This window comes from Schistocerca cancellata, chromosome 4 (genome assembly GCF_023864275.1).
Source record: "Schistocerca cancellata isolate TAMUIC-IGC-003103 chromosome 4, iqSchCanc2.1, whole genome shotgun sequence".
NCBI lineage: Eukaryota > Metazoa > Arthropoda > Insecta > Orthoptera > Acrididae > Schistocerca > Schistocerca cancellata.
Genome location: NC_064629.1, coordinates 859,091,116 through 859,117,993, shown reverse-complemented (window position 1 = coordinate 859,117,993; position 26,878 = coordinate 859,091,116). Strand labels below are relative to the sequence as shown.

The 26,878-nt window shown below is 39.8% G+C and overlaps 1 protein-coding gene across 1 annotated transcript in view; it reads right to left on the bottom strand.

Moving 5' to 3' along the window:
- LOC126184989 (dual serine/threonine and tyrosine protein kinase-like) overlaps positions 1 to 26,878 on the bottom strand; it is a 295,254-nt gene that overhangs the window by 124,343 nt on the left and 144,033 nt on the right. The window contains exon 6 of the mRNA XM_049927698.1: positions 5,732 to 5,904. Within this exon, the coding sequence (XP_049783655.1) occupies positions 5,732 to 5,904 (173 nt within the window). The remainder of the gene's footprint in view (positions 1 to 5,731; positions 5,905 to 26,878) is intronic.

Sequence of the window (26,878 nt, the reverse complement as noted above, 5' to 3'; positions counted from 1 at the left end):
TAAATCCAACTGCCCTGCACAACATCACTTAATGTTGCCTTCCATTTCCCATTCTAACCTCAGTTAACATCTGTATCAAACTACATGACAGTCCAAGACAGTTATCTCTATCCCTGCAATCATTCCCGGTCTAAAACCTCACATATCCATCCACTACCACTTCCTCAAGACTGACCATTGGTAAATCCTACATCAAAGGCAGAGCAACAGGTGAAGCCTTATATGCTAACATGTTCTGCACAGCTCCTTACATAGAAATGAAAAATACACAAATTGAGCTCTAACAGTAATTTCTGTTGTGTGTCCTCCATGACTTTCACCCAAATCTATGGATCTTAATTTGTTTCACAATTAAGGATCCACTGTCCTTGTCAGTTGGAAGCACTAAGACAAATGAATTGTTGCAGGGTACAAGAAGTCCATTTTACTTGGCCCTAGTTGTTAGTGGCTGGATTTTAAAAGGGTCCAGCTTATTTTATGATGAAGTTTGTGGGCATGGCAAACATGTGGCATAAAATACTGCCATATACAGCGAGGGACTCGGCAACAATGATGTCACAACTGACTGCACATCTATAAAAGGCCAAACCCATCACCTACATGGCATTCAGTTCATACCTGACAACGTTTGAGGAGAAGTCAGTCAGTCAAAAGCTCACAAGATTTTAACCACTTTCTGCAGGAGGAAATCTAAGACAACGTTATTCTGTCATAATGTCATCAGACCACATATTTGTAAATTAAATGGTGGTTTACTATAATAATTATTTCCACTGCCTCTGATGTTGAAATGCAAAAGCTTGTTTACTTTGAATACTTTCACTCTATTATATCCAATGGCATAATACTTTGGGTCAGCTCTATACTTTCACAAAGAATATTCTTAACCTAGTGAAGGAAAATCAAAATGATTTGCTCGGTTCATTCATGTACTTCACACAGGCTTCTCCCAATTCTGTTATCACTGTACATATACTACCTCATGTTATTTGCAGTTAATAGTAAGCAATCACTCCCAAGAAACTGCAACATTCTCCCTGTGAACAATACATGGAAAATGTTTTGCCCTTGGATAACACTACTCCTGAGATTGTATAGAAAGGTAAAAATTATTCCAGAGGTCACATTATCAACAGGATTCCATCATAACTGTGGGGGGGGGGGGGGGGGGGGGGGGGGCAAAAAAAGGGGGGGAGTGAGAAATTACAGAAAATCAAATTATGTTACTTTGTACAAGAGTTCCTCAAAATAGCTTAGAGCCTTCACTGTAGCATGTTTGTTGTGTATACTATTGGAAATATGCTTTTTTAATTTATGCTCCTCTTTCTTTGCTTCTAATTTTTTTTTTTTCTTATCGGCTTTCTGTGAATTATGTAGTGAATTGTTTTAAAACCAAGTAGGTTTCTCTCTATATGCATTAATATATGCGTTTTGGCACTGTTAGTGACAGCTGGTGGCCGAACGCTCTTCCTGACACCACCACTCCCCCCACAAAAGAATTTGGGTACCCTACCCATACGCATCTAAGGTAAACCTCACATTCAAATGTGAGAACATTATCTAAGTTCACATAATGTCTATCATAGGCATAATGTGGATACCAGCTTGGTATTCACCTAGCTGGATGTGGGGAAATCACCTAAAAACCACATCCAGGCTGGTCAGCTCAACAGTCCTTATTATTAATCTATAAGGTGGATCTGATTTGAGACACACTCACCTATCCAAATCCTGGAGGACATGAGTTACTGCACTTGGTGATTCGGGCGGGTGTTGAAAGAATTACCAACATTAAATACTCCATTATCAAACAACAGAGAGCCAAGTCCTGTTGGGTATAATCTTTTTTTCAATGCCTTTTTTCTCAGTTAAAAGTATTCATAGCTTACCTTCATCGTAACACTTGTGAAATAGGGTTACTTACAATAAAATGCCTAAGTAACGGTGATTAAAAAAAAAGTCACTCTGACAGAACAAAAATTCAGGTATTAGGGCAAAACAATCTCTATAACATAGTAATAAGGTTTTTGTACCAGAGGCAGAAGAACAAGAAGGAACTCCCAGTTTCAAAACTCAGATACTACAGTCATTTCTCAATCTCAAATTCAACTGTTTCTGCTGAACTTACCTACCATTTCACAACAAAGACATTAAGCTATACCACACCCCTCATAAGCTTAAATCACGAGCATACTGTCACATAAATGAACTACCACTCTCTTGTCAGTATATAAAATGCACTCTGTTAAATACGGCTTCCTTGAAAGATATGTGCATTAATAATTTCAAAATGGTGTGCCTACCCACTAGATAAAATAGCCCAAGTGTCAAATGACAGTGCCTACTGAGGGACAAGTCAATGTGACTTCATCCTGTCTCAGTGATCGCAAGGATGCACACAACAGTCTGAGAGTGGCTTTTATCAACCACACTTACTCTCCTATACATGGTGATCACCATCCACAGTGACATAGCCTCCTGCAGGGAGATCTCCCTTTGTATGATCTGTATCCGTGGTATGAATCTTTGACTTCTGTACCAGGTTGTCCATTTGCTCCTGTTTCCATACTGATTTTCCTACACAATTTAAAGTGAATGCCAGGCCAGTTCTTGTAAATGGACACAGCCAATTTTCTTCCCCACCCTTTCCAAACTTTTTCTCTGTCTATTGACTTCATCAATGGTGAGATATTAAACCCTAATCTGCCTTTCTTCCTTTTTATTATTTCCACGTATTTTGGCATGCAATGGAGCAAAATCTCTCTTTCCTGCTTTCTGATCCACTGTCTGCTGGGTACATATGTTGTATCACTTGGAGGGCTCTTTCACCACTGAAGACTGTAAATTCCTTTGCAAGGTAGATGCTGCTGATTAGATTACAAAAAATTATTTAGCAGTCGAGGTCATTCTACTGTTTGATCCATCAGTGTACAACCGGTCAACTTTTTGATGCTGGTCTAAAATGTGAAACGCACTCCTAAGAATCACATTTGGAATTATTTATTTTCCATAATTTGTCAAAACTAAAACTATTCTGAGCCTCCTAAGGAGCAAAGGTTCAAAATATTACAATATTGGCTTACAATATTAATACCAGTCATACCCATTTCTAAGAGACTGCTCTTTGCACCAAGCATTTAATATGAAGATCAGAAACTAATGTTGACAATATATGAAACAGTCACAGAAATGAACAATCTACGCACAGCTGGTAGTTACAAATTGGACACAATAGTGGATGCCTAGAATATGGAACTTAAAAACAGTTTCTTCTTATCGATAAAATGAGGCACAGGAATCTGGAGGGAAGAGGGTCATGCATAACAAGACACACAAGTTGGATGAAAGGAGTCAGAAATTTGTACATCGAAGGAAATGGAAACAGTTGCAAAATCAACATCTTGACTAGATGCTACCAAACTGACACTGGTGTATTTCAGTGCCAGTGGGATTTGTTGATTAAAATTTCATCTTTATTTGAACTTATCATCAGTGCAGAAAAAAAAGCCATTCCTACATATGAAGAATGATGTCAGGACATTATGGCTTTGGGTGTGTGTAATGCTACCGGAAGTTTTAAAGGTCAAGATCACAACACAGCATGCCTAGAGGACATGCATGTGGAATTTTATCATTGTCTTTTGAACTTTGAGAACTGTCTAATTATTGGCATGAGGGATACTGAAGCATTATACTGACACATCACAAAGATAGTTGGCTGTACTGCAATAACTGTGGAATGGTTATGAAATGAACTCAGAACAATAATGTGGCCAGAAGAGTAGACTCAGGTCCTTCCACAAGAGTTACACTGTGAGAAAATCATAGTATTGTTGGAATGCTTCTGACAAATAGATGGACGAAAATGGCTGAAATCTGGATAGACATCACGACAGAGTGTCATCGTGAACTGTCAGAAACAGCACATGGGAAGCTGGGTAGAGATCCTCAGTTGCCATGTGTAGTTTTCCACTGCCACCATACCATGGACCACAAAAACCTGCTTGGTGTGGAAACAGAGTTAACTGGTACATTTATTCAATAATGAGTCTCATTACTGTTTGTGGCAATAAGATAAATGTAATTATGTTCATAGGTGACCTGGTGAATGGCCAGAGGACGTAACAGTTCTCAAGACCCACACCTCACCAATTCCTGCAATCATGGTGTGGGGAGCTATTGGATACGACAACAGGACTAATTTGGTAACTGTTGACGGAAGGCTGGATGACCATCAGTCTGTAACATGATTGGTAAACCCTGTTGTCATATCCTTCATGACCAGGGTACCACATGCCACATTCCAGCAGGATAATTAAAGGCCCCAGCCTAAAGCTCACGTCACAAATTGCCTCAGGACTGGCCTGCCTGGTCCCCTGATTTATCACTTAGGAGCATGTCTGGGATGTGATGGGAAGGCAGTTTCATACCCGGCTCCAGCTAGCAATCTTCACAAACTAATGCAGCCTGTATTTTAGGCATGGGATGAAATTTCTCAAGATAATATTCAGAGACTATTTGTTCTTGTGCCACATCAAATACTAGAATGTATTTGTGCTAAAACAAGTCAGGGGGACAGTGTCACATCTCATACTGATGTTGACATAAACATCAGCTCCAAACGGAATGAAGTTTAATCACTTATTGCCTCTTATGTGATACACATCTATACAAAGTTTGATGAATATTGGAATTGAGCTTCATCATGCAACACTTTCAATTTCCATCAGAGTGTTTCACCCATCAGGTACACAGGACAACAGAAATGTACAAAAAAATTGTAAAATGCAAATTCTACCAAAATTGGCAATGGAATGGGGAATAACAAATTACATGTGTTGATGCTGTTAAAATGTGGCATTCTATTGAGTTATACAGTATTATTTCAACAAATGGTTCAAGATGGCTTTGGATGACAACAGATACAAACAGAAGCAACTTTATTAAAGAGAGTACTTCTAACCAAATGCAAATTTTCATTTAATAGTACAACAAAAACTCTCAAAAGTAAAACTACAAAGGTGTGCTAAAAATAATGCCTATGAATTTTTTTATGTGAAAACTTTCAAAGATTTTTAAATACAACAAATGTTATTAACATTCTATATCTATGTTCTTCATGTCTACATATTTATTTCTCAACATAGCTGCCCTGACAACAAACACATTTCACCCAACGAGGGGCTAATTTGTTGATAGAAGGTTTGACTTTGTTGATGGAGAGACAACCTCACCACTGCTTGAACCACTTCATCACTATCAAAGTGAAGCCCTTGAAGGTGTTCTTTAAGTTTTGGAAACAGATGAAAATCAGATGGGGCCAAGTTGGGACTGTATGGAAGATGATCGATGACAGTAAACCCAAGGCACTGGATTATTCCAGATGTCACAGTGCTCGTGTGTTGACTGGGATTGTCATGCTGAAGCAGAAGGTGCTCCTCATGTGGACAAACTCAAAAATTGATTGGAGCATGCTGTTTCTCACACACCAACTAAGTTATGTTACATGCTACAATTCAGAGCCCAGAAGCAGCATAGAATGGCAAATATGTAGACATGAAAAATGAAGATATATAATTAATGAGTGTTAAGAGTTCTTACACAAAAAATTTGGAGGCATTACTTTTCAGCACGCTCTCGTATGAACAACATTGTGTTACAGAAAATCACATTGTAAAACTATTCACAAAAGCTACATTAAAATAGCTACAGAATGTTAATGTTCACATACCTCATTCAATGAACTTGCAGCTTGAATAAGATATGAACAAAGACAGGAACGTATATATGAGTACAGCTTTTCAGGTGATTGAATTTCATCGACTATCTCACACTTAGCACTGGCCTGGTCGATCAGTGACTTTTTTGGTATGGTGGATTCCAAGTACTCTTTGAAGTGGAAACCTTAATTGAAAAAAGGTCATCATATAATTAATGTACCTCACAGTACCTCATTTCTGTCATAATTTTAAAAAATTAAAAATTAAATTGGTTCACTAATTTTTAGTCTCAACATCACAGTGGACATTATTTATGCTACTGATACGCTACACAAAATTTGAAAAACAACACTTCTTCAAAGCATTGCTCCTCTACAATATATAGCTGAGAGTTGGGTGGAGGGCAGTGATAAGTAGTTACAGCTCCATACTATTCACTATTCAGTGACTACTCACTGTGTCCTACATCAAAACCTACCCTTTGTAAATCACTGTAAAGCACATGGCAAAAGAAATTTCCACATGTATCACATGTTACGGTTTCTTTGTACGTGGAACACGGGAATAAAGACTGCTTAAATCTGTCTGTGTATTGTCATTACGCCATCTTGTCATTGTGGTCACTTTGGGAGCAATACACAGAGGGCTGTACTATATTCCTAGAGTCCTCACTCAATATTGGTTTCCAAATCTTTTTCGGAATGTCAATCTATGAGTGTCAAAAAATGGTTCAAATGGCTCTGAGCACCATGGGACTTAACATCTGAGGTCATTAGCCCCCTAGAACTTAGAACTAGTTAAACCTAACTAACCTAAGCACATCACATTCATCCATGCCCGAGGCAGGATTCGAACCTGCAACTGTAGCGGTCTCGCGGTTCCAGACTGCAGCGCCGAGAACCGCACGGCCACTTTGGCCAGTTATGAGTGTCTGTTAGTTCATATTTTACAGCACTTTCATGTTGCTCTCTTACATCAAGTAAACCTGTGACCATTCATGCTCTCTTCCTTTATATATGTTCAACATTCTGTTAGCTGTATTTAGTGTTGGTCTCATACACTTTAACAGTATATTGGAATGAGTGCATGATATTTTTTGTGGCAATCTCCTATCTAAACTGATTATTTTCCCCAGTATCTTATCAATGAACTGAACTCTTCCATTTGCTTTACATACAATTGATCATATGTCATAATTTAATGTGATCTCTCTATAAAAAGTTACATCCACATATTTATGAGCTGACTAATTAAAATAATTTACTTATTGATACTGCAGTCACAGGTATTGTCAGTACCCTTTATAAGAAAGATATTAAGCACGATATTAATAATTACCGACCTGTCTGATTACTTACCTCCTCCTTAAACCTTGAAGGTATTTGAAAAGCTTATGTAGGCAAGAATTGTAACATCTCACTCAAAGTAAGACACTTAGTCTCAATTTGGATTTCAAGAGGGGTTTCTCCAGAATAAACGCTATTTTTCAATTCACAAACAATATTATACAAGATTTCAATGCCAAAATATTGTTAACTGGAATTTTTTGTGACTTGTCAAAAACATTTAATTGTGCTGTTTTTAAGGTCATCTATCTGAAAATCACTTATTTTCTAGAGCAGAAAGTTACATATTTACTTCTTCCTGTTTTTTTACTAGTTGCACATTTCTTAAATTTTGTGCATATTTTTCTAGCTAAGAGGTTTAATCTAATCTTATCTAATCTTATTTAGTAAGCCAGTCAGTCAGGCCCTCTGCTGTCAACTGTTCACATCTCCAGAGTGGCAAGTTACATATTTAGCTTTCCCTGTGTTTTAAAAGTGGCATATTTCTTAAATTTTGTGTGTGTTTTTCTATTTAAAAGGTTTAATCTCATATTTTGTGAGTTTAAATTCAGGCAGTTTGTAGTGCAGTTTTCATTTCTTCCACAAAACTCATTAAGGCATTAGTGTCTATTGGTGACATCATGAGGATAGCAAGTTACGCATCTAAGTCTCTGTCTGCTTTTATAGTTTACTTCTTCAGTTAGTCCTGCTGGCATGAGTAGTATGTGTGTATGCTGTGTGCAGTGGCAGGAGGAGTTGGCCGCAATTCACGAACAGCTGAATGCTCTGTTGGGCACAGTCAGCTACCTTCAGGCTGCTGTCTTGGAATGGAGGGAAATGTGATAGGACAGCTATTATTTTCTGTATACATAAATTACCAGATGGACAGGGTGGGCAGCAATCTGCAGTCATTTGCTCTTGAACTGAAACGAGTAGCAGTGGTAAAGGTTACCCTCTGCCACGCACCTAACGGCGGCTTGCAGAGTATGCACCATATTGTACGGACTATAAGACGCACACTTATTTTTAAGCAATTTTTTAAAAATAACATTTTTACCATTTTGATTATTAAATTGCAAAGGCAGACTAAAAAAAATTCTTAAGTTTATGAAACCGAACTGACCTTTAAAATAGTCATCTGACCTTCTTCTTCTTCTTCTTCCTCCTCCTCCTCCTCCTCCTCCTCCTCCTCCTCAATATCGTCATCTAGTCCTCTTAATATATGAGATGGTCTTCACTGCCATCAACAGCATTACTTATGCTGCACATCTTGATATTTTTAACAATAATGTCTTGTCTCACTCAAGATCCAGACTGTTTTATCCACTGACACCCATTTGATTATAGGTCGTCTTAAACCTCCCTTCAGCATGAATTCATGCTGGGTTTCATCCATCATCCATTTGTTCCATTCAGTCATTTGTTTACTGATATAACAAGGGTTTGCAATTGTGAAGTAAGTCCTCCCAGAATAACAATAAGCTCTGTATTTCCCTGTCCTAATTTCTCTTTCACAGAATTTTTCAAATGACTATTAAACTGATCTAGCACATGAAGAGAAATAATCTTCAGTAAAGCACCTTTTCCTCTCTCCCAACTGTGTTAAACCATAATTTCATACCTGCCTCATGCATCCAACCCTTGTGATGTGCGTGACCACCACCACCAGATGGTGTTTCAGAAGGTTTAGGCATTGTTTTGCACTTGAAAATTATCTCTGGATTAAGTTTAGTCCTTCAGCACAACATGGAAGGACAACAGTGAAGTGCATTTCTTCATATTCACTTGTTTTTCTAATTACAGTTTTAGCACTTTTCAGGGCAACAGTTCTGTTACTCAGCACATCAAATGTCTGAGGAGTTTTGTCCTTATTTGCTATTTGGCTTAGTTCCACACAAGTTTTCTTTCAATGTTGAATGGCAGGAATTTTAAGTCAAACATTGGATATTTTTATATTACTTTCAAGTATAAGAATTTTGGGGGCAATTTTTTGAAGAAAAAAGTTATTATACTCCATAAAATACGGTATGCAGGTGCAGACTGAGAAAACTTCATTGAATTGCTGCCGAACTAGTCTCATGGGAAATATTTCAACAATATACACTAGGCAACTTTTAACTAATATGGCTTTTCCCACATTTGTCAATACAGACAATACAACAACCAGCTCCAGTTCTAAAAAAAAAAAAAAAAAAAAAAAAAAAAAAAAAAAAAAAAAAAAAAAAAAAAACCATTCACGTTCACACATAGGCATCTTAACTGTTCTAATTACCAGTATGGCAGTTACAGAATATTCACAGTACACAGTCACAGTGATTGTCACAGTCACGGTCGAACGCCGACACAACAAACACATGGCCGCATTGGCTTCAGTTTATATCATCTATCAGTACACAATGTCTTTTGATAGGTGACAAAACAAATGTTCTTTACAACACAGTGGTACACAATTGGAGTCTCAAATTACTCACACATTGGCTTGAAGTAAAATTTGTAGGGTTTAATAGTGTTCACTAGTTGAATTTCACAAACTAATAGGGTCACCCAGCTATACTGAATATGTGAGCACTGATGACAGATTTCCACAGATATGTTAATTGAGCACATTATTATGGATACTGAAAAAGATGTTGATTGTAGACTAAGCAGGCACTAACATAAGACAGAGTACCCGAGAGTTCCTGAACTTTCACATAGATGATGTCTCTAAGATTTCCAGTGCCAAACTGAAAGTTCTGGGGAATGGTTGGCCTTACAAGACACAGGCATATTATATTTCAGCATTTTGGAAACTAAATAGTCATTTGTAAAACTGCTAGGTTATACTTTGCTAATTTGGATGAGCTACACGTTACAACATAATTTGGTTTACAAAATGTGTAGAATGGAAATGTAAACACTCTATGATCTTACCAGCATGTCACCAATCATTATACAAAATATGTGATGGATTAATAAAATGTAAAAAAAATTCATGAAACCATTTTGCTTGCCTGTGTTGGGAACAACCCATTTATGAGTATAAGTGCAATCGTTAGTCTTATAAACATTTATGATAATTTAAGCAAATCCTTAATTAGTGGCTTAATTATTTGGTAAAGGGTGTTAGTCAGTGTTAGTCAGTTTAAAAGAATTATGTCAACAAAAGTACAGTGGTAAAAAAAGATTGAATCTAGCAAGTACAATGGCTAAATCTGCAATGGAAAATCCAGGTATTTCTGAATTTTAATGCTGATTACCTGGTAAGTTAATTAATTTCATGACAATCAAAATACATTAATATGAAGACTGGATGACAGTCTTTCTAATGAGTGGTGTCAACATGTCTAATCTGATTGATTAACTCATACAAAATTTATCCCTTCATGTCATTACGTTAAACTTCAGTTACTCATCACTTTTAATTAATAAAGTTTACAGTAAAACTAAATATACTATTAAATTCAGTGGCTCAACAATTATCACAGAAATAACAAATTAGCAAGAAATGTAGTGTGAATAATGTTTGGAAAGGTGTGGGCACATACTGCTCACATTCATAATAATAGCAGACAGAAAGATTCTGGCTAGCTCTGTTTGAAGTTCACAGTATTCTTATACGAAAACACAAATATTATGGTATAATACTCTTATCACTTAACACTGGGCCTTGTATCTGTTCTCAATCTTGATGCTCTTGTCTGATCAAATGGCAGAAACACCTGTTCCAATCAGACCAAAATCCTTTCTATTCCACTCTATTGTTCAGCCACTTTCTTGAAGCCCTTCTCAGTGGCAGGAACTCATCTCTGGAATAACCTCCCACATTATATTAGAGAACCAAATAACATGTCTAGCTTTAGAAGACAATTAACAACGTATCTACTAACGCAACAAGAAAGACTACCATTGTCCCCGTATGCACTCGTTAATCTTGAACATCCTTCTTTCCAATAAATCTCTCTCATTTCCCAGTATTCTTAGCTGATGCAGTCTCCTTAAATTTCCTATCCCCAGAACTTGCTATGTCAGAAAATATCTATTTTATACACCTATAAATTCTTTTTGTATCTGTCACTATCATTACTACTACTACTACTACTACTACTACTACAGTCACATCGATATGGGACCATGAAAATTAAATTATTGTACCAGGGTTATTGTTATAATAAGGTTTTGTTATCATGACTTGCAGCAAGGATCCGTGTTTCTGTGGCTGATATGTACATTACTGTAGTAATTTCCTGATGAAAAATAACATTAAAAGACAAATAATGAAACCTTTTGTTCACTTCATTTATTAATACTGTCTCTGTAGAATATCTTACTATTGTGTACAGAAAAATTCACTTCTTTTCCTTTGTTTCTTTTTTCTTAGAGATTCTCTTGTGAATATTGCCTTTATCTCCTCTAACGCAATCAGCTGCTGCGCTAAAACTCTAGGGATTGAAGATGCTACTTGCTGAATGGTTTCCAACTGACCTATTAGCTCCATCAGAGCTACCTCACCTGTGGACCTGAAATGGAAAACAGTGGTACCAGCATTGTGGTGCAGACACCCAACCTCTGGGACAGTATAATAATTGGAGTAGATCATCATCATCATCATCATCATCATCATCATCATCATTTAAGACTGATTATGCCTTTCAGCGTTCAGTCTGGAGCATAGCCCCCCTTATACAGTTCCTCCATGATCCCCTATTCAGTGCTAACATTGGTGCCTCTTTTGATGTTAAACCTATTACTTCAAAATCATTCTTAACCGAATCCAGGTACCTTCTCCTCGGTCTGCCCCGACTCCTCCTACCCTCTACTGCTGAATCCATGAGTCTCTTGGGTAACCTTGCTTCTCCCATGCGCGTAACATGACCCCACCATCTAAGCCCGTTCGCCCTGACTGCTACATCTATAGAGTTCATTCTCAGTTTATCTTTGATTTCCTCATTGTGGACACCCTCCTGCCATTGTTCCCATCTACTAGTACCTGCAATCATCCTAGCTACTTTCATATCCGTAACCTCAACCTTGTTGATAAGGTAACCTGAATCCACCCAGCTTTCGCTCCCATACAACAAAGTTGGTCGAAAGATTGAACGGTGCACAGATAACTTAGTCTTGGTACTGACTTCCTTCTTGCAGAAGAGAGTAGATCGTAGCTGAGCGCTCACTGCATTAGCTTTGCTACACCTCGCTTCCAGTTCTTTCACTATGTTGCCATCCTGTGAGAATATGCATCCTAAGTACTTGAAACCGTCCACCTGTTCTAACTTTGTTCCTCCTATTTGGCACTCAATCCGTTTATATTTCTTTCCCACTGACATTACTTTCGTTTTGGAGATGCTAATCTTCATACCATAGTCCTTACATTTCTGACCTAGCTCTGAAATATTACTTTGCAAACTTTCAATCGACTCTGCCATCGCAACTAAGTCATCCGCATATGCAAGACTGCTTATTTTGTGTTCACATATCTTAATCTCACCCAGCCAGTCTATTGTTTTCAACATATGATCCATAAATAATATGAACAACAGTGGAGACAGGTTGCAGCCTTGTCTTACCCCTGAAACTACTCTGAACCATGAACTCAATTTACCGTCAACTCTAACTGCTGCCTGACTATCCATGTAAAGATCTTTAATTGCTTGCAAAAGTTTGCCTCCTATTCCATAATCTTGTAGAACAGACAATAACTTCCTCCTAGGAACCCAGTCATATGCCTTTTCTAGATCTATAAAGCATAGATACAATTCCTGTTCCACTCATAACACTTCTCCATTATTTGCCGTAAGCTAAAGATCTGGTCCTGACAACCTCTAAGAGGCCTAAACCCACACTGATTTTCATCCAATTGGTCCTCAACTAATACTCGCACTTTCCTTTCAACAATACCTGAGAAGATTTTACCCACAACGCTGATTGAAGTTGTTAATCTTTTCTGTTTCCATGTTTAAAGATTGGTGTGATTACTGCTTTTGTCCAGTCTGATGGAACCTGTCCCGACTCCCAGGCCATTTCAATTATCCTGTGTAGCCATTTAAGACCTGACATTCCACTGTATTTGATGAGTTCCGACTTAATTTCATCCACCCCAGCTGCTTTATTGCACTGCAATCTATTGACCATTTATTCCACTTCCTCAAATGTGATCCTATTTCCATCATCATTCCTATCCCATTCTACCTCGAAATCTGAAACATTACTGATCGCATTTTCACCTACATTGAGCAACTCTTCAAAATATTCCCTCCATCTGCCCAAGGCATCCACAGGATTCACCAGCAGTTTTCCTGACCTGTCCAAAATACTTGTCATTTCCTTCTTACCTCCCTTTCGAAGACTGCTATTTACACTCCAGAATGGTTTTCCAGCAGCTTGACCCATAGTCTCCAACCTGTTTCCAAAGTCTTCCCACGATTTCTTCTTGGATGCTGCAATTATCTGTTTGGCTTTGTTTCTTTCTTCAACATAACTTTCTCTGTCTACCTGGGTTCTGGTATGTAGCCATTTTTGATACGCCTTCTTTTTCCTTTTACAGGCTGCCTTGACTGTATCATTCCACCAAGCTGTTTGCTTCATCCTACTTTTACACACTACTGTTCCAAGACATTCTTTAGCCACTTCTAGTACTGTGTCCCTGTACGTTGTCCATTCCTTTTCCAATGACTGTAATTGACTGCATTCAACTAACTGGTACCTTTCTGAGATCGCTGTTATGTACTTGTGCCTGATTTCCTTATCCTGAAGTTTCTCCACTCTTATCCTCCTACATATGGACCTGACCTCCTGCACTTTTGGCCTCACAATCCCAATTTCACTGCAGATTAAATAATGATCAGTGTCATCAAAGAATCCCCTGAATACACGTGTGTCCCTCACAGCCTTCCTGAATTCCTGATCTGTAATTATATAGTCAATGACAGACCTGGTTCCCCTGCCTTCCCAAGTATACCGGTGAATGTTCTTATGTTTAAAAAAGGAGTTTGTGATTACTAAGCCCATACTGGCACAGAAATCCAAGAGTTGTTTCCCGTTCCTGTTGGCCTCCATATCCTCTCCAAATTTACCCATAACCTTTTCATACCCTTCTGTTCGATTTCCAATCCTGGCGTTAAAATCACCCATGAGCAGAACACTGTCCTTGTCCTTTACTCTAGCAACTACATCACTGAGTGCCTCATAAAAACTATCCATCTTATCTTGATCTGTCCCTTCACAATGCAAATATACTGACACAATCCTAATTTTCTTGCTAGACACTGTCAAATCTATCCACATCAGTCATTCGTTTACATACCTTACTGCAACTACGCTGGGTTCCATTTCTTTCCTGATGTAAAGCCCTACACCCCATTGTGCTATTCCTGCTTTGACTCCTGACAGGTAGACCTTGTATTCTCCCACTTCCTCTTCTTTCTCACCCCTTACCCGAATGTCACTAACAGCTAAAACGTCCAGCCCCATCTTACTTGCAGCTTCTGCCAGCTCTACCTTCTTCCCAGAGTAGCCCCCATTGATATTAATAGCTCCCCATCTCATTACCATTTGTTTGCCAAGTCGTATCTTAGGAGTCCCTGGTTTGTCAGTTAGAGGTGGGACTCCGTCACCTCCAAAGGTCCGAGGCATTTTGCTCTGATTGTTGCCAGCATCATATTTAAAGTATCAGGGAAGCAGGTTGCTAGCCTTACTTGCCCCGAGTCCCATTGGGTTTTACCCCTAACGGCTGAGGGACTAACCGGTGGATTTGGTAGTCTTTGCCGTATGAGCACAAAGGTGACCACGACTCAGAATATGTCCGAGATGCCCAGCCTTATTTCAAAGTAACTGGTATCCTGACTGTCGGGACCACTTACTTGGCCACTCATACGTTGCCCGTGGTTCATGAACTAGGACATGACTACAGGAACCCAAACCACGAACCAATTAAAGTCCAATTAGAAAAATAAATGTACTTTGCAAATGTGATTAATGTTCAAACTGGTGGTCCTCAGCATCAATACATTTCTGAGTACGAGTCACCACCGATTCCGTACATCGTACCAAAGTGTCCAATGAGATTTCTGTGCACACCGCCTGAATCTCATTCCAAAGTGTGTCCATGTTACGTGGTTTACATTTGTACACCTCATCTTTTACTGTGCCCCATAAGAAGGAATCCAGCGGCGTGAGGTCTGGAGAGCGTGCAGGAAACTCGATTGGTCCCCTGCATCCTATCCGCTGGCCTGGCACATTGTGATCCAGGTATGCTTGTACATCCCTATGATAGTGCAGCGGGGCAACATCTTGTTGGAAATGAAACTCATCGTTACCGTATAATGCACAAATGGCAGGGAATATGGAGTCGGCAAACATTGTTAGGTACGTTTCTCCAGTAACAGTACCTTCAAAGCGGAAAGACCCAATGAGTCCCCTTGTGGACAAACCACACCATACATTTACACCAGGTAAATTCACAGCCTTTTCGACTGTAATGTGAGGATTATCTTCAGCCCAGTACACACAATTGTGCCTATTGACAGTTCCACTGAATTTGAATTGGGCTTCATCCGACCAAATTATGCTACCCATAAATCCCGGTTTACATCTCACCATCTCCTGAACCCATTCGCAAAATTCTAACCTTAGATCTGGATCATCGTCACTTAGCTGTTGCACTAGCCTTGGAATGTACACACGAAACTTGCCAATAAATTGTCTATGACAGTTCAAACTGTGTATACATTTTTTTGACGTACCCAGTAGAATGTGGAAGAAAGAGAGAGAAACTGGGCAAAAGAATTTGAACAGAGGACAGAAGGGATGACAAGAGGCAGCAGGCAGAGGAGGCACGGTCAAGTTTCCCCCTACCAAGCATGTGACTGGAGATACCCTGAGCACCCCGCTCTGAAGGTACTTTACAACATTATATCTGAGAATAAAAATCATCGTCCTGGAGAAAAATGGAGAGCCAGTTCAACTGTCCATGCGTTGCCCACCAACTTGAGAGGCAAAGAATTCTGAAGACCGTGCTTAGCATAGGGAATTCCACCAGGATATGAGCAACTATCTGTAAGGCTTGTTGTTTAAAGTAATACCACGAGTCAGTTTGGTATGAATGATGCAGGGGCAACATATAATCGAGGATTCCTTCTGGAATGAATAGAAGGAAGGTCACCATACAGCAGTAACCTACTTGATAGTGTGGAGTGTATGATTTCTGATATCCTCTCGCAGCCAGATTAATTTACACCGTGAATCTAACAATTGTATTGGTGCCAAATAGAATAGAATTACATCAGCGGACTCAAAAAGAATGTGGAATGATAAACCTGACTTGACAACATATGGTTCAATCTAGATCACTGTTACAGTAGACAGCGTTTACTGGATGGTTTGCCACTATGTTGACACTGACCTACCTGCCAGCACTGGTCCTTCAAGGTCAGCCACACTGCTCCAGTCTCTGCAACTCCCCTGACCTCACCTCTAGTGCAGTTATCAGTATGCTGTGCTCCAATAAGTGAATTCTGCTTAATTAAGGTTTCAACACAATCTCACTTGGGGAATCTGAATGCCACTACTAACTAAGGGAAACTAATTTTGGTAGAATTGAACTATACTGTAAAGGTTCAGCATCCTCAGAATGAGCAGTTGTACATTTGTCATTACATCAAAACAAATTCGAAGATGGCGCCTATGAGAATTCGCAGAGCTTGATCAAATGCAAGTGTGCTGTTATCAGTGGTACAAATGCCACACATGAAACTTCACTCATGTAAGAGTTTATGTTTTATAAATACCACAACACAGCTAATCCATGCTGAGAGGATGCAATTAATACTCTTTGCCACATGGGACTTCTCATATCTCACTAAAGTAGTACAGAAAGCCATAAAAAAATGTGTTATCCCACAAGTATACAAAGCAGAAATATACTAAACACACAGTCAAAGTTCACTGCCTGCAAGACTTTAGATGATGCTGCTAGCACAGTATGTGCCCCAACAAAGCTTACTGTGCCAGCATCCTGCACATCCATCCCTTTCAACTGCCATGCCAGGCCACATCCCCTAGCAATGGCATTTTGCCCCACTGCTAACGATTCTCAGAGGCAGTGACATCAGACACAATACTTTACCAAATACTCACTCTGCTAGTAAATACATCATTTTCTATGATTGATTTATTGATTTATTTTATTTATTTATACATCAAGTTCCATAGGACCAAATTTTGGAGCAAATCTCCAAGGTCCTGGAATGTGTCAGTACATGAAATTACAACATAAAAACAACAACAGATAAAAATAAATGTTTATTAACCCAAAAAAAGTCAGTCCATAACTTCCAGTAAACGCAATCAACAATACAATACGAATCAGCTTAATTTTTCAAGGAACTCCTCGACAGAATAGGAGGAGCGACCCATAAGGAAACTCTTCAGTTTCGATTTCAAAGTGCGTGGATTACTGCTAAGATTTTTTAATTCGAGTGGTAGCTTATTGAAAACGGGTGCAGCAGTATACTGCACACCTTTCTGCACAAGAGTTAAGGAAGTCCAATCCAAATGCAGGTTTGATTTCTGCCACGTATTAACCGAGTGAAAGCTGCTTATTGTTGGGAATAAGCTAATATTGTTAACAAGAAATGACAGTAAGGAATATACATTGAGAGGCCAAAGTCAAAATACCCTGACTCGTGAACAGGGCTCAACAAGAGGTTCGTGAACTTATACCAGTTTGTGCCCAAACTGCCTGTTTTAGAGCCAAAAATATCCTTTTAGAATGGGAAGAGTTACCCCAAAATATAATACCATACGACATAAGTGAATGAAAATAAGCAAAGTAGACTAATTTTCATGTCGAACAATCACTCACTTCTGATACCATTTGAATAGTAAAAATGGAAGCATTAAGTCTTTGAACAAGATCCTGAACGTGGGCTTTCCACGACAGCTTACCACTTATCTGAACACCAAAAATTTGAACTGTACAGTTTCACTAATCATATGCCCACTCTGTGAAATTAAAATGTCAGGTTTTGTTGAAGTGTGTGTTAGAAACTGTAAAAACTGAGTCTTACTGTGATTTAGCATTAGTTTATTTTCCACAAGCCATGAACTTAGGTCATGTACTGCACTATTTGAAACTGAGCCAATGTTGTACACAACATCCTTTACTACCAAGCTAGTGTCATCAGCAAACAGAAATATTTTAGAGTTACCTGTAATACTAGAGGGCATATCATTTATATAAATAAGAAAAAGGAATAGTCCCAACACTGATCCCTGGGGCACCCCCCCATTTGACAGTACACCACTCAGACCCCACATCACAGCCATTATCAACATTAAGTTTATGTACACAGAAATAAACTCTACTCACTGCTTTAATAAATATGGTGCATTCTCTACTGTCCACTACAATAAATTGACCAAAGGGACCAAGTGTTGGGGCGCCTGCCCTTGAGAACTGCTTTTTAACTTTTACATCGGGTCCTTTCTCCTTATCTGTTAAACTCCTCCTACCCTTTCTAGGCCCTGCTGGCTTCATCCACAAGTTGACTGGTGATATTCGAGGCCATCATCTGCGTCTCCCCCTGAACACACACACACTGGCTTCCCTGCACTGCAGCCACCTCTGAGTTGGCTCACTTAATTAAAACTTAAGTATCTCCACTCTATTTACACCAATCATTATGTCGCTTTTACCATTCTTACTATAATAACCAATCTTCCACTAATTACATTTCTTAATTATTATTGTTATTGATGTAAGTTGTTTATTATCAAATTGAGCACGAGCAGTGTGATGATAGCACACTGACGTGTCTAAGGAGTTTACTTGTTGTTCTATCTCCAAGTGAAAAAAGGTCTCAGTTGCACCTGCAAGTCTGCACCTGGGACCATCAAAGTGAACGGGGTGTGAGTAATCTCATCTCTAGTCACATGTTCAGCCAGTTCGTTCACTAGGATACCCACGCGACTTGGAACCCCCAGAGAAAGATAATCAAACAGACCATTTAAGTTCAGACAGAAGACCATGAATAGCAGATATCACAGGGTGACAAGAGTAACATTGGTCAATGGCCTGCAAACTGCTCACTGGGTCACGCAATATTAAAAAGTGATCAAGGGAGGACCGTTTAATAAAACGGAGGGCTCTGTCAATGGCCATCTGCTCCATCGCAAAAACACTACATGTTCCCGGCAACAAACTGTATTGCTGACTCACAGTAGACACAAAAGCAAAGCCTGTTCTATTTATGGCTTAAGAGACATCAATGTAAAAGACAGTAACACCTGAAACTCTAAATGGGGCTGTGTGAGAAACCATGGAGAGTACATTCTGAGGAGGATAGTTGGAGGTCCTGACAGAGGGCTGCGAGGCACATTCCAATTGGTAATCCCAGCCAAGAGGGGGGGGAGGGGTCGATGCCCCTGATATGCAGAAAGGATAGGATGTGTTGGATGATCAGGAAACTGTTGAATTGCAATAGTGTTGGTGAGCACGAGTTGTTACTGTTGGGATTGCGGAGATGATGTTCACTTCAGCAATGAGAATGCCTATGGGAATAGTACGGAAGGCACCATGGCTAGTCTTTCTCCACAACAACGGACTGGGTCTAACAATTTCAAAGCCAAAGGCAACACCCAATGATAAACCTGGCAACGATAGTCTGGTAGATGTGGAGAACAGTAGTACAATCCACACTCCAAGAGATGTGGAGAAGAAAGCAGAGAGTGTTAAGCTTTTATGTGCAGTTAGTCTTTAGTTGACAAATATGGGGCAGCCAAGTAAACAACTTGTCAACGAGGAGCTTTAAAGTTCAGGAGTGTGCAACAATCCCAAGCAGAGTTTTAGGTCAGGATGGACAGTGGTACAATGACAAAAATTCAAGGCCCGCGTTTCTGCAGGAGGGAAATGGAAACCATGGGAAAGGGCCTTAGCAGAAACCTGTTAGATAGCACCTTGGAGCTGGCATACAGCCATGGCTACAGAGTGAGAGCTATACCAAATGCAAAAGTTGCTGACATACAATGCGAGAATGACTGGTGGGACAACAGAGGTCACTAGTCCATTAATGGTGATGAGGAAGAGTGTGACACTCAGCACAGAATCCTGCAGGGAGCCGTTCTCCTGGACATACAAGGGACCAAGAGATGTATCAATTGTAACCTGTAACAAGCAGTGGGATAAAAACTGATGAATAAAAATTGGCTTCAAAAGCCCGTCATGGAGGGTACGTAAAATGTAATGATGCCAGGCAGTGTGGTGTGGTGTGCCTTATGTAGGTCAAAAAAGACTGCAATGAGATTTTGGCATTTAGAAAAAGCCTCTTGGATTGTGATTTCCAATCTACCCAAATAGGTGGGTTGTGGAACACCCCTCCCAGAAACCACACTGGTAAGAGGAAAAAAGGCCTCGAGAACACAGCATATCTGTGGACACCCACCCTTTCAAGCACTTCGCAGAGCACATTGGTGAGGCAAATCGATCAGTAACTCTCGACAGGTGTTGGGTTTTTGCACAGCTTACAGACTGGAACAATGATACTATCTAGCCATTGCAATGAGATGACATCGTTGAGCCAAATATGGTTGAAGGCATTGGAGAAATGGAACTGTTGTGTAACAGATGATGTACCGTATGATTGTAAATGGAACCAGAGCCCGGGACCATATTGTGAGATGAGGTGAGGGCCTGAAGCAATATCCAGTGAGTGAATGGGTCATGAAATAATTCAGCATGCCATGGGGCCAAGTAGAGGGGTGTGTCTTCAATTTATCATTTATGTCTCCGGACAGCAGCTGCATAAGAAGTGCAGCGCAAGGTGATCAGCAAGAGCCTACGAATCGGTACTGAGACCATCCTAAGAGCCTACGAATTGGTACTGAGACTATCCTAAAGGGCAAGACCAGGTACAGTTGTGGATCTCAGGTGGCCCAGAAGACTACAGAGATTGGCCTACACCTAGGATAAAGAGGCATATGTCTTCCAGGAGAAGAGGTAGCACTCCTAGCATTCCTCCTTACTGTGTTTTATCAGATAGTGAGACCTAGCATGAAGTAGCTAAAAAGTGACAAGGTTCCTCTGTAAAGGATATCAATTCAAATTTTGCGCACCTCTTTGGCAATCCTAAACAGCTCTTGCAATGTCTTGTCTAGCATGGCAATGGAGAGGACCTGTAGAAAGTGGAATAGCAGTTTTGTCGGTGTGGGTGATTGCATCAGAAATTTCTTGCACAGCTTCGTTGATGCACTCTGACAGAGCAGGCGAAGGTAATAGCAAGAAACACTACTGCCAGTTGGCTCTTCAAAGCACCTATTGTAATAGTCAGTCCATCTGGAGGTGGCAAGGAAGAGACAGGATCACTGTAAAGTGGTCACTATCATAAAAGTCATCCTATAGTGATGATTGTAGTGAAGTCACAAGATTGGAGTAAGATATTGTTAGGACGGTAGCTGAAAAAGTGCCATGAGTGGCACCAAAGAGGGTAGGAGTACCATCAGTGAGGGGGAGACAGGTCATGGTTGATAAGAGAAGCCCCCCCCCCCCCACCACCCCACCCACAAGGGGTGGTGTGCACTGAAGTCACCAAGTAGGAGAAAAGGGGTGAAGTTTTTGGATTAAGTTGGTCAACGCTATGTAAGTAAGTGGCCTGCCTGGAGGTAAATAATCATTTGCACCTATTGCTTGCAATGTGGTATGAAGGGGAGTCCAGTCACTAATGACACCTGTGTGAACCAATGTACAGACAGACCCCTCCAGATGCCCTCTTAGGGCCAGCAGGGTTCTTACTCAACGTGCAGTAACCATGGAGCACTGGGGAATGGTCATTGGTGAAGGGCATTTCTTATAGAAGGAAGAAAAGGAAATAAGGTGTTGTAGTTCTGGCAGGTGACAGTAATATCTGTTACACTCCCACTGAATGATGGTGTTATGGGCATTCAGGTTAGGTGTAAAAGGGGACAGGAGGACAAGTCACACCCTTTGGTGGCTGAGATTCTCACAAGGGCCCCTCTGTGATGAGTATAGGGGCAGATGAATAGTGGGCAGCCCTGGCACTCATAGGCTATGGTTTCTTCAGCCATTGGCTGATCTGTGGGTTTCAAGGGAGAGGTATCCCTCTCACCACTAGACAATGGAGGAGGAAGCTACTTCTCAGGCCACGTGCTGAAAGTGACTCACAAAGATGGTGTCATGGGGACTCCAGGGGAGGTGAGTGGTGGGAGGAATGGTTTGGAAACAGTTAATGTATTGGGGCTGATGGTAGTGACTTTTCCATAATTTGACATCATGTCAACAGGATGTAGGTGTTCATATCTTTGTGTCTCAGTATCAACAGGTGGCCAAAAGATTTGCATTCTTGTATCTTCTTTTCCTTCTTGAAGACTCAGCAAAACCGTCAACATGGTCGTTCAGGAAGACTACCTTCATGTAGTGATTGTCTTTAGTTGCTGCATTTTCAGTGTACTGTGCATCCGGATGACGTACAACCAAAGCATAAGCATCGGAACCACATCATGGGTGGTTAGACGTAAGGTTTCACATTACAACTTTACACCATGACTTCAAAGGATAAGACAAAGGCACATGCAGCTCTTCAATGATCATTTCCTTGGGACCTTTTTGGATGTGTGTGACAAAATGTACACCTTGCCACTATACGAGATTAGCCTGTAGCTCCTCATCTACAGCATAGGGTCTCTGCTGAAGATTATTCTTTGCATCATATTCAAATTTTGTGTGGGGCAATGGTCACTGGTATGTCAACCACCTGAAGAGTTGCAGATTACACATGAGAGAGGCAGCTTTAATCAAAAGCAAACCAATATACACTTTTACCAAAGACTGAACTACTTCAAATTGATCATCAATACATTCCACAAAAAATACCCGCTTTGTCACAGTAAAAGTATCCCCATTTCAATTACATACTAAGTATTGGATACACTGTGTTGCTCCACGGTGTCTGTCTTGTCTCTCTTCCCATGGAGTAGCCAGGGTAGGAAAATCAGTAGGCTTATAAGTGTCTGTATTGAAATGTCTAGACCCGTCTGATAAGACAGTTGGATCAGAACGGTCTTTTTTTTATGCAATTTGATATACGTTTCCTGTACAAAATGTCTGCCTTGGTGCCACCTACTCCACTCATGGGGCCCGTCACACAGTTGTCACCCAGCTGTAGCAAAGATCACCTGGGCAATGGCCATTGCCGGGAGTCCCGATGCCCCAAGAAAATTGGCACCCACTCCTTGGCATGTGTTGGGTGCTAGCATCCAGGTATTAGCAATGTGATCCCTATGTTGTCAGGGGACTCAAATGAATGGGTACATAATTATCCCAAAACACTGGACCGGCTACCATGTTGGCTTTGAAATGCATTAAGTGCCTACACAGGTATTGTGTGCACATGATCTTAAATACTGCCAAAGGCACTATTTAGGGCATTCTTCCCCAGTTGGTCCACACTACAGAATAATTTGGAAAATGAAGTTCAAGCCCAGAAGGGGACAAAAATTACTTCAGCTGAATGGTGATGTAAAGTAAATGAATGAATATACCGAGGAAGGACAGTAGAATCTAGGTTATGGCCAGGTTAACACCTATGGCTGTCACTATGAGAGAGAGTAAGAGAAAGAAGGATCGTCAGAGAAAGAGATTGAAGTACAGGTAAGGAAGTTCTACTGCAACAGCTCGGGACTCCTCGCTTGTCACACATGTGCTCACAAAAGTGTGTCTAGCCCCGAGAGGAAGGTGACAGAGAGATATATATACACTTCTCTTCCATGGGAGCAAAGAGTGCAACACACATGGCCATGGATTCTGTTGCAGACCTTGCTTCTAGGCATTTTGAAATTATGACCTTGGATATCATGTGATCTTTTCCTCAGGCACAACAGGAGAATAAATATATTTTCAATTACTGATCACTTTTCTCGATGTCTAGTTGTAATAACAAGTGCCTTTATGATTGCAAAGACTGTAGCAAAAGCCTTTTTGAATCACTTGGTGTCACTGCTCAAAAGTCCTAATGCCGTCATTCTGATGGACCAAGGAACAAATTTCATGGGCACTATTTGTGCAAGCAGGTAAACTGCATGGAACTAAGAAGTGGAGAACCAACTCCTCCACCCCAGAGCCAACAGCTGTCTTGAGTACTTCAACACAACTACAGTCCAATGTTGTCCTATTATGTGAATAAAACACACAATGGCTGGGATTATTATCCACTAGATATTTTGTCTGCTTATAACAGCAGAGTTTGTGAGTCAGCAGGAGTCACTGCCTTCTGAAGTACAGCTCTGTAAGTTACCTTCAGATATTGATTTGAGGGAAGAAAAAAGCTTAACATAATGGCTTAAAATGATTCAGCGCCAGTATACAGCAAAGTTATTTAAAGCATCTTCACAGCAGGTTCAGAGGGGAAACGAAGGAGCAGTCTTACCCCTACACTGACAAAGTGGTGGTTTTGCTGCAGAACCTAGCAATTTAAAAAGAGAAAACTAAGCAGTTTTCTTTGTATAAAGCTTATTCTATTCCATGATGGGCTGATTGATACAGTAATCAGTTTCCATAATTATATATAGAGAGAATTGGGTGCAATGGTATTGGTAATAAAAATAACTTTGCAACTGAGACTGCCTCTTTATATAAGTTTTCTCTGGTCTATGAGCTACCCTGCCTAACTATGCAACTGACATCAGCAGTCAATGTTGAAATGCATCCAACAGACTTCTCCATGACTGTTCACTTCAGCAGACTGGAATCTTATCATGTACAAGTCATGCTATCCCTAGTATCATGACCGCAGAGCCACTGCAGGATGAGTGTGTCTTGCCACAGGTATGAAAAAAGAAGTACCATCCCCTTTGCAACCAAGATGTACACTGCATTCCAAGCACCCTCATATGCTTTGGTCATGAAATTAGGTATGCTCTATTATTCCTTCTGTCTGTGTTCTGGAATTATTTCTCCAGGGATTTGCAACTGGCAAGAACTGGGTGGCAGAAATGAAGATTCTAGCTAGCCACAACAGTCCCCCCCCACCCGATGTGGCCCATTCTACCATCTGTTACCTTTCCTGATGTTGCATCAGCAGAGGTCACAAATTTGAGGCTATAACCTCCACAATCATCTTAACTGGCTCTGATGGGGCTGATTCGTGTGATTTGTTGACTGGCCATCTATGTCCCTGTTCAGTGCTCTTCAAAGTGTTTAGTGGTCTTCATGTGCTTTGCTGCTGAGTGTCGTGCTGCAAATTTCAGCCTATTGCCTTTCTTTCCCCCATAATGAGCATATGTCACACCATCAAGTGTCTTGTTTTGCCAAGCTGACCTGTACCTAATCGCCTGCAGCATATTATTTGCCTGTACCCATGTTTTTGATATTGAAAGCAGTGGACAATTTGCAGAGCTGGTGAGAAAGATTATTCATTTAATGACAAGAAATAATCAACAGCTCGTAGAAAAGGAATAAGATGTAGTGGATTCCCTGTAGTTTCACAGGTAACAAGGGTCAGTGTATTTTGGTTAGCGTACGAGGTGTGATCAAAAAGTAACAGGAATTTTTTAATTTTGTAGACTTTATACATCCAAATTTCATTTTTTTTATCTTGTTGTTGCACATGTTCCTCATATATGTTTGAATTTTCAGCTGTTTTGAATGTTTAGTTTATTGTTAACAATCAGAAGGGTTGTGTGTGTTTTTGGGTGCTTGGCAAATATTTACTTTCAAAAATGATGGATGAAAAAGATTTATATTAAATTTTGACTGAAAACTGAATGAAGTGCAGCACCACATTCAAAATGTTGGCTGCAGCTTTTGACAAGAGTTCACACGTGGTATAAGAGTTTGAAAGATGTGTAACGAAGCATGGTTGCCCACTGCTATCCTGTTTTGGTTTTACACTCCTTCAATAACTTAGTTAAGCAATGAACTTTTATTTTTTTTCATTTTCACTACTCAGATTCCGACTACAGATTCTGTGGCCTTCAGCCGCATAGTGCAGAATTCAGAAATAGTTTAAATAAAATTCCCCTAGTAAAATCTATTATTTCAGTACATTCAAATATCTATTCTGAAAGTAATGAGCTAATCAGTTTTATTGGAAATGCATACTATTAACAGTTATGGACAATGAGTATATTGTGCAATACATATTAAGTAAAATTCGAATGAGCTAATAGATCAAATTCAGCTATAAGACTGCATCCCAAAGAAAGCCTAAATTTTACTGATTCCAGCAAAGTGTTTAAATTAACCTAAAGTCTGTTAGTTAAATAGATATTAAGACTTAAAATCTGTAGCCTGTATGACTTTCAGTGCCAATTGTGACCAAACTACTAAATAATTCTGATATCTGTTTTGATACTTTTGCTACCTTTATTTTTCTACATAAAATGACTCCAGTCTCAACTTTGTAAGTGCAGTAATTAAGAATTAAGTAAATTTGAATATGTAAAAATTATTGTTCAAAAGGGCTGCCATGGTTATAAGTCGGGAATTCCCACGGCGGATGCATAAGTTAGTTCCATGTATTTAAATTGATACAGCTCACTCATGTTATTTAAATAATAAAACCAAATAGTTAACTTCAAAACCAGTTAGAAAGGACCATTTTAACCCTGGGAAATTATAAACTATAATATATTAACAGAAATAGTCAAATATTCAAGTGCTCGTCTATATATGGTCCGAGCTGGTGCAGTTCTTAGTTAGTTCTCGGTCAGATTCTCTTGGAGCAAAAGCGCAGCAAGTTGGTTAATTTTTCGGTAATTGTAATTGTGAACTTTGTTAGCGACTGAAAGTTTTTGACCTACCTATTGTGACGATTAAGTGTAAGAGGCCTGGTCACATGAATATTG